Source organism: Macaca nemestrina, chromosome 1 (genome assembly GCF_043159975.1).
Source record: "Macaca nemestrina isolate mMacNem1 chromosome 1, mMacNem.hap1, whole genome shotgun sequence".
NCBI lineage: Eukaryota > Metazoa > Chordata > Mammalia > Primates > Cercopithecidae > Macaca > Macaca nemestrina.
In genome coordinates, this window is record NC_092125.1 from 185,393,357 (window position 1) to 185,402,867 (window position 9,511).

At 46.5% G+C, this 9,511-nt stretch overlaps 1 protein-coding gene across 1 annotated transcript in view; it reads right to left on the bottom strand.

The window, feature by feature from the left end:
- LOC105495008 (solute carrier family 5 member 9) overlaps nucleotides 1–8,306 on the bottom strand; it is a 64,823-nt gene extending 56,517 nt beyond the window's left edge. The window contains exons 1-2 of the mRNA XM_011764127.2: nucleotides 8,244–8,306; nucleotides 729–949 (exon numbers count right to left, since the gene is read on the bottom strand). Coding sequence (XP_011762429.2) covers nucleotides 729–890 — 162 coding nt within the window. The 5' untranslated portion in view covers nucleotides 891–949; nucleotides 8,244–8,306. The remainder of the gene's footprint in view (nucleotides 1–728; nucleotides 950–8,243) is intronic.
- Nucleotides 8,307–9,511: the final 1,205 nt, after the last annotated feature.

Consider the following 9,511-nt stretch of genomic DNA (forward strand, 5'->3'; position numbering starts at 1 on the left):
CGTTTGCTGACTCCTTTTTCGGACTCAGCCTGCCCCCACCCAAGTGAAATCAATAACCATGTTGCTCACACAACGCCTGTTTGGTGGTCTCTTCACACAGATGTGTGAAACACTCTCATCGTTCACCTGAGAAAGCTGATAGACCTCATATGTTCCCAGGGACATGAGGCTCTCATTGTTGCAGCTAGGACCTGAACTCAGGTTTCCCTGACCCCAAAGCCTGGCCCCTGCCTATAGCCGGAGGCTCCTGGGAACAATGGAGAATAGAGTAACCTGGGAATCAGCCTGGCACACTTCCCTGAGAGCACATGAGTCCCTACTCGTTTATAAATCACCTTAACCAAGATGCTAACGAATGCAGGACTGAGGTAGGGCTGGGGTCAAGAGTTCTCAGAGTTGGAGGCCTTGGGGTGGGAAGAAGGAAGGAGTGAGGCTCAGGGCAACCAGGGATGGTTGGGGCCAAAGGCAGCAGTGCTCAGAGAGGAGTCAGGAGTCGGGGGCCTGGTCTGCCTCAGACTCTCTGTGTGACCTCAGACCAGCCACACCGCTCTCTGCCCTTCTAAAAATGAGGAGATCAGGAGCCTGATTCCTGAAGGCCCTTCCATCTTGGCTCCATGGTTCTATGATCTGCTTCTTTCTGCCTAGCCCTGCCCCAGTTCCACAGCCCCACCCAAGCTGAGAGACCACTACTACCTCCCCTGCTAGCCCCAGCTTCAGGGCCCACTTACCCAGATTCCCACGGCAAGGACGAAGACAAAGTAGATGACCACCACGCTGATGTCATAGGCGTGCAGACCAACTCTGGAGTCTTGTGCTATGCTTGGAGCTGTCTCAGTCCTGACCCCGTCCCCTGAAGCTCCAGGCCCCATTGCTGCCTGTTCGTTGCTCATCTGTTAGTGTTAGTCAACAACAGGCTGGACTTTGAGGCGCTCCTGGCTTCATTCCTTTCCTTTAATGATTAAATTGTCCCAAGCACCATTAGTTGGTGAGAAAACTCTGAGCTCTGCTGGCACATATAGTCCTGCCTCCTTTTCTCCCAACTGCCACCACCAACCCCTGCAGGACTCCTTCCTTACCCTTCCCTGCTGCCACTACATGCACACACATACATGTATATGTACACACGTGCACACACATACATGCAATCTCCCTACCGCCAGAGAAGCAGGAGGAGAAAGAGAAGGAGGAGGAGGAGGAAGAGGAGAAAAGGAGCAGAATATTGGAACCCCAGAGGTGAGAAGGACTTCAGAAATCAAAGTGTTCAAACTCCTGTGTGGTGGGGAAACCAAGGCCCAGGGAGCCAGGACTGGAGTCAAATTTTCTTAAGAGTTCAATGCAATTTTCTTTTACCTAGTGGGAGGGGGACAAGGGGAAGGAGGTGAGGAGTCTACTGTGACCCTAGCAAAGTGGTCTCCACCTCATGTACTCACACTCCAACCTACCGAGATGTTGCGTTCTCTTTTTATACAGTGTAGGAAACTGAGGCCAGGGAAGACACCATGGTTTATTCCAAGGAACTAGACAGGGCCATCTCTGAAAAGGCAGAGCCAGAATTCACATCTTCTGATGCCTGACCCATACTTCCTATTCTGTGCTGTGACAGATGAAGTGGTTGTGGTCAGGAGGCCTTCCCTGAAAAAGATACAGGGCTCCTTGGTTCCAGGGAAGACCATCTCTGGGACTCAGGCTGCTGAGATTCCAGTCCCAGCTCCACCTCTCACTGAACTACAGATGCCTTTGGGCAGGTTCCTGAATGTCTCTGGTCCTGGGTGTCCTCATCAGTATGACCTGTGCCCTGCCTGCCTCACAACACCGATAAGGCTAAGATGTGCTCCTGAGAACCTCTGCAAACCCTGAGCTACTGAATGTTCTTGGGGTTAACACAAAGAAACTGACCTCAACCACCACCTAGCCAAGGGGCCCAGATGCCACGCACATAGATATCTGCTCACATGGTCCTTCCAAATGAGCTGCATTTGGAATATTTCAGTCTTACAAATATTACTCTGCATGCATCTGCTGTAGGACCCAGACTGGAGTAGCAGGAAAACAGATCTCATTGGTCCTGTCCGCCACCCCATACCAGCTCTCACTGGCCTTATCCTGCAACCCATCCCCAGCATCATATAAGGATCTCAAGGCTGGGTGTGAGGACCAGATCCTCTTTTTTCCCCTTTTGGTGGAAAGAAAGGTGAAAGGCAGGGTCTTAAACCTTCTTTCCCCAGTTCTCCTATCCCAGAACATCAGGCACAGGCCAGGCTGAGCCCCGAGGAGAGGGACATTGATCTGGGAGAGAAATCAGGGTAGTCCCCAGCTGGGTCGGGGCTCCGTGGGATCTAGCACCTGTTAGGATTAGATACTAGAGAAAGAGTCCTTCATATGCACATTTAAAGGCAAGTTTATCAGACAAACAGGGATGCAAGAGGGGCAGCATTAGAAACATCAGGAAAATGTGAAGGACTAGGTGCCCAGTGGTCCCTGGGGTGAGCTGGATATAGGGGCAGTGGAAAATGAGGCTGGCAGGTCTCTGGGTGTTAATCAGGAAGCAGGGAAGGAGTGGTCTGAGCTTAGGTCCCTGAGCACACCACAGTGAGGGCTCTGGATTCGGACGACTCTTCCAGAGAAGGGAAGAGGAATGTCACTGGGAGAAGACAGCTGAGTCTTGTACTTCTTCCTATGCTCCCCACAGGGAACCCCCTCACCCAGCCCTTGGGGTTTGCTATAGTTTGGATGCTTGTGTTGCCTCCAAAATTCATATTGAAACTGAATCCCCAGTGCAACAGTACTAAGAGGTAGGGCCTTTAGGAGTGATGAGCCCATGAGGGCTTCTCCCTCATGGGTGGGATCACTACCTTATAAAAGGGTCAAGGGAACTAGCCAGGCCCTTTTGCCTTTTTGCCTTCTGCCACGTGAGGACATAACCACAAGGTGCCATCTTGGAGGCATAGACTGGGCCCTCACCAGACACTAAACCTGCTGGGGCTTTGATCTTGAACTTCCAGCCTCCAGAACTGTGAGAAATAAATTCCTGTGCTTTATAAATATAAATTACCTGGTCTTAGGTGTTTTGCTGTAGTAGTAGGGATGGACTAGGGCAGTGTTCTGCTGCCTGCATGCTCTGTCTCCCCATCCACCTCACAGGTGCCTGAGGCTGACCCCCAACCCCTGCACACTTACCTAATCCAAAACTAGCAGGTTTTCGTTTATAGTAGCCTCTCCTCAAATGCATCTAAGACTTATCTGTAAGCTAATCAGGCACATTAGCAGCACAGAGACCAACAAAGCATCAGGAAAGGAGCAAAAAGGACTTTGAAATAGCCAGGATGGACATTCTAAAGCACAAAACCTAAATCTTTGACTTATCAGTGAGCCTTGTGACCCCACTCAGAGCCTGTTTATTTTTGTTTTACCCAGAGTCTTGTTATTCATATCCCAACTCACAACAAATTAGAAGAGAGGGGGCAAGGCTACACAGGGACAGCAAGAAGAATGGCAGCTGATGGGTTGATGGTGCACGAGAGGTCATTAAAACTGGAAAGACCAGGAAAGACAATGCAAAAGATGACCAAATCGGGGCAAATGAACCTATTAAACTGGGTAGATCAACTCTCAACAAAGAACATTCTTGAGTAGCAGCCAAGATTCACACACATACGATGACCCAGAGTCATCAAGGAAAGATGACTGTGGCCATTATGAGTTTTCTATTTAGAAGGCATGGAGTCTGAAACCCAGGCAGGAAGAGTTTCATGCAAAAAGATCAAACATTTTAGGCAGGTGTTGGCATTCAAGGCTGAGGCCTCAATCATCCAGAATGTTCTCTCAGAGAACTACCAAGAGTGAAGGATGTCCTCATGCTGTCAGTCCTACATTAAGTGAGGCCTGTCATATCCCTGACCCTGTACAGGGAGCACACATATCTTTAGTTGTTCATGCCCTGTGGGGAAGACAGACAGTCACAAGACAGGTGCCTTCGACACAAAACAGGTCACATTTCTTTCTTCCTTCACCCCTTTCTTCCTTTTAGCTGGATAGCCCAGAGGAAGGAGCAATGTAGTCCTTTGTTGAAGAGACTGAGAAAGACTTATGGGAAAGGGGAACGGTTTCAGCCATGCATAAAAAAGTATAGAACTATAACAGGCCAATAAGTGGAAGTTGCCACTGAGGCACCAAGTCATAATATACATAAGAAGAATGAAGTTGGAGGTTTCCTGCATCCTGATTTCAAAACTCACTACAAAGCTACAGTAAAGAAAGCAGTATGGTACTGGCATAAAGACAGCCATATAAACCAATGGAATAGAATAGAGAACCCAGAAATAAAGTCTCACAGATACAGTCAAATGACTCTTGACAAGAGTACGAAAACCACTCAGTGGGAAAATGACAGCATTTTCAACACATGATGTTGAGAAAATGGAATATCCCTATGCAAAAGAAAGAAGTTGGACCCTTACACTGTACCATATATGAAAATTAACTCAAGATAGATTGAAGACTTAAATGCAAGAGCTAAGAAAATAAAGCTCTTAGAAGAAAACATAGGGTAAAATCTTCATGCCATTGGGCTTCGCAATAATTTCTTAGTGACAATGCAAAAATCATAGGCAATAAAGGAAAAAATAAATAAACTGAACTTCATCAAAATTAGAGCATCAAAGGACACTATCAACAGAGTGAAAAGGCAACCGATGGAATGAGAGAAAATATTTGCAAATCATACATCTGATAGGGCTTAATACCTATAATATATGAACAATTCCAATAAATCAACACAAATGAAACAAACAACAGTATTCAAAAATAAGCAAAAGAGTTGAATAGACAATTCTTCAAAGAAGTTATACAGGTGACCAAAATGCATATGAAAAGATGTTCAACATCACTAATCATTGTATCACTGTGATACAATATCACTTTGTACCCATTTGGATGACTCTTATCAATAAAACAGAAAATAACAAGTGTTGGCAAGGATGGAGACAGGACAGTGGAAACCTTGAGCATCACTGGTAGAAATATAGGATGGTGCAGCCTACATGGAAAACAGTATGGTAGTTCCTCAAAACGTTAAAAATAGAGTTACTATGACCTTGCAATTTCTCTTTTGGGCATATATCCAAAAGAATTGAAAACAGAGGCTCAAAGAAATATTTGTACACCCATGTTCATAGCAGCATTATTAAGGGCCAAAAGATGCAAACAACCCAAATGTTCATCAACAAATGAAGGGATAAACAAAATGTAGTCAATACATTTAATGGAACATCATTCAGCCTCAATAAGGAATTCAGTGCTGACACATACTACTACAGAGATGAACCTTGACATTATGCTGAATGAAGGATAATTTTTGAATGGCCAAGAAACAAATACATAAGAAAAGAAATAGAGAGTTTACTAGATTAAAAGCTCACATTGAAATCCTCACCTCTCATAAGCAATAGTCCTTGATCATTGATGCCCAGTCTCACTGCCTTTTTTCTTTAGAGCCTATAGCTAGGGCTGTCATAATAAGGACCACAAACTGGGTGACTTAAGCACCAGAAACAACATTCTTGGCTGCCATTCACGGATGCCCTTTGTTGAGAGCTGATCTACCCTATGTGAATGGAACCATACAGCTTTCATCCTTGTCCCAAATGCTGTGTGGTTCCATTCATATAGGGTGCCTAGAGTCATCAAAAATCATAGACACAGAAGGTAGAATAGTGGCTGCCAGGGATTGGAAGAGGAGGGCTTAGGGGTTACTGTTTAATGGGTACAAAGTTTCAATCTGAGAAGATGAAAAGAGTTATGGAGATAGATGGTGGTTATGATTGCTTAACACAATGAGTGTCCTTAATATTACTGAACTTTATACTGAAAAATGGTAAGTTATACATTATGTATATTTAACCACAATAAAACGTGTAGAAAAAAAGACATAATATACATACAAATTACAAAATAAAGAACAGATTTGTAAAAGAAATACTGAGAACTGAATTTGCAATTCCAAAGACTATGTAGGGGGGATACAAAAGGATTTTGTAAATATTTATTTAGACAAGTCTTTGTTGCATTTTCCTAATGATCGGGGAAGGGGTGTGGGGCTGCTTGCCCCTTGCTCCAGGTGTAGTTTCGGGTCCAGGAGCATTGGCAGGGAAATGTGGAGAGCTGGGAGGGGTGCCCCTCAGTTGGGGCACCTTGGACCAAGGTCAGACTCAAGCCAAAAATACATAAAGGGCGAGAGCTTCTGGCCTCCTCTCTGCTTCTCACTCACTTCCCTCCCACTTGAGAACTGTTAACTCTGGCATCAACGAGCTGCAGTTCAAGGAGGGAGGAGGAGTTGTAGGGAGCAGGAATGTTCTGACTTGAGTAGGACACTCTTAAGAAGGTTCTGACTCCTGAGCCTGGACAGCATAAGGCTGATTCTTCTCCGTGGGTGTCTTGGTGGAATGTGCAGGTGGGGGTACTTGGGATTCGTTGGTTTGGGATTGGCCTGCCCCGCTAGCAGTTGGGCAAAGATTGTGGGAGTGTTTCTTTGGCATATGTTTATGTGAACTAGATGTGGGCCACATACATGAAAAAGACAGTGTTGAAATCTTCCATCCTGTTCCATATGCTCCCTAGGGGGATTAGGTCCTCAGCTGGCAGAATCTGGAAGTGAACCACTGGAAGTGTGGAGGCTGTGGAAGAACTGAAGTGGCCCACGGATTAGAGAGAGATGATAAAGAACCTTCTTAAGGGTGGGATAGATTACAAAGTACATTGATCAGTTAGGGTGGGGCAGAAAAAAATCGCAATGGTGAAATGTCATCAGTTAAACTATTTTCCCTTCTGTGGATCTTCAGTTGCTTCAGGCCATCTGGATGTATATGTGCAGGTCACTGGGGATATGATGACTTAGCTTGGGCTCAGAGGCCTGACAGAAAGAAATTATTTAGGTAGATTGAAAGGGCACCAGAATCCTCACGGAATTTCCCTTTTAACAAAAAGCAGTCCCTTTTTTTTTTTTTTTTTTTTTTTTTTTAACAAAAATCATCTCTTTTCTAACAAAGAGCAGTCTGAAAAATTGAACTGCAGACATAGATAAGCAAGCTGGAAACCTGTACGGGTGGATGCTGGCAGCTGTGCCAACTGAAAAGGGCTACCAGAAAGTCAGGTATGTCCAACATGGAGGCTCCATCTTCCCTTTTCTTTGTCACCACATGTACATTAAAGAACCAGGCAGCAAGGCCAGGGAGAGAACCCATCTGCACAAGAAAAGATTAGGGTGGGGCGTCAGCTTCTTCTGCACTATGCAAATGACACACCTCATCGGCCAATCTTTTGTGCCTTATGTAAATCAGACACTGTCTCCTCAAGCTCATCTACAAAATCTGCATTTCACCATGGAAGCGGCAACCCATTTTCTCCATGACCCCTCTTCACAGAGGGCTTTTCTTTTTCTTTTGCCTATTTAACTCCCACTTGACCTCACTCTGGTGGGTCCGTGTCCTAGATTTCCATGGCCATGAGACAACGAATCTTGAGTATTTACCCAAGACAACAACACCGCTTCATGAGCGGGCACAAAGATGTCTGGACTGGGGATAGGGATTCCCACTGGGTCTGGGCCTCAGTTCCAGAGGCTGTGCCACCCCCTTCCCTGCCAGCTGGTCCTCACTCATCCCTCCTTTCCTGCTCCCCTGTAGCCCTCGTTTCCTAAGGCCTAGTGATGCTATTTTTTTTCCCCACATGCCCATGCTCAGCTCAGTTCATATACAAATGCAATTCCATTGATTAATTTCAGTCACTCACTGAGCATATTCTGTGCCAGGCTCTGTATCAGGCTGTCCCACTGCACAACTCTAGGGAGCACCATTCTCCAAGAATACAGTGCCAGTGTTGCCCCTGGCATTGTGGAAGCAGTGCCTTTGCTCTCTGCACTGGGTACAGGTGGGGAAGAAGCTCACGGGGCCCTTGCAGACCAGGAGAGGTGCTCTCTATCCTCACGGTAACCCCCACCAACCATCAGGGCCAAGGTCTCGGGGTGCTTCCCTGTCAGATGGCAGTGCTGGTGGGGAGTGGAAGGAGACCCTATGTGGACAGGCTAAATGCTCAATTCCAAGAGGAAAGGATTGTTATGTAGGTGAGTAGGTCTGAGGAGGATGGTGACAGGAACACAAGGGTGGAGGAAAGAAAGGCAGGCAAATGAAAGAGAATGGTACACTCTAGCCACTGAAACCTCATCCCTGCCAGCCCCAGCCAACACTTACTTGTGCAGCCCTCTGCAGCCTGGCCTGGATAAAATCTCCTGGGGCCCTAGCTCTCTGCCCCAGGCTCCTGGGCAGCAGCTCCCCAGGCGTGGAGCAGCTCCTGCTGGCCTCTGACAGCTGCTCTGACAGTGCCAGGAGGGCTGTGATGGTTATGTATGTGCCCTGGCTCCACTCCCAGGTGAGGCAGTTGGAAAGGCCCAAAAGTCTCACTCCAGTCTACAGGGCCCAGGCCTCTGAGGGACAGCACCTGGCTTTGCTACCAGATTTGGTTCTGGAACAGAGAGAACTTGCTCTGGGCTCAGAGTGTTCCAGGCCCCCAGGGTCAGATGTGGAAGGAAGACCCCAGCTCAGGGCTGGGAGCTGTTGTTGATGCTGGCAGCCTAGCTGCTAGGTACCTGGGCAAACAGGTTTCTCAAGGCAGGAGGAGAGTACAGACTTGCAGTTGTAAGATGAGTAAGTCATGCGGCTGTAATGTACAGCATGGTGACTGTGGTTAATAATGCTGTATTGTTTATATAAAAATTGCTAAGAGAGTGGATCATAAGTGTTCTCACCACACACACACAATGGTAACTATGTGAAGTGATAGATGTATTCATTAACTTGATTGTGGTCATCATCTCACAATGTATACATGTATCAAGTCATCACACCATATATCTTAAACAGATATACTTTTTATTTGTTCATTATGCCTCAATAAAGCTGAAAAATAAAAATAAAACAACGCATTTACACACAAAGACAAGAGGAAAGAGTGACTCCTCCTAGAGACATGGCCGTTTGGACCTTAGAAAGTAGGTCTTGGTGTTGAGTTACAGTTCATGCATGGGTGTGTGCAGTAGATGCACACCCGCACATGCACACGCCACCCTCATACACACACACACTATTGATAGGTTGTCTGGGAAAGCACTATGGGGTAGTCATGAGTACACATTGATGACCCCAGATAAGACGGTATGTCATTGTGAGTCCCTGTTTCCTCATCTGTGAAGTGACGTCTGCAATAGTTTCTAACGATCTTGGAACTCTCAAGTGTGATAGGCTAAATTATCCATGAGGGCTCAAGTCCCAGGCTTTAAAAGTCAGGCGTGTCAATCGAGCCTGGGCCGGGCAGGGCAGTCACAGGTATGTGAGGCTCATTTTCCCTCCCCAGCCTCCGCTTTTCTGTATGTGAAATGGGGACAGCAAGACTTACCTCACACAGTCATCCTGAGGTATGAAGTGAGTGTGTAAAGCACAGACCCCTTGGCCTGGTACAGAAA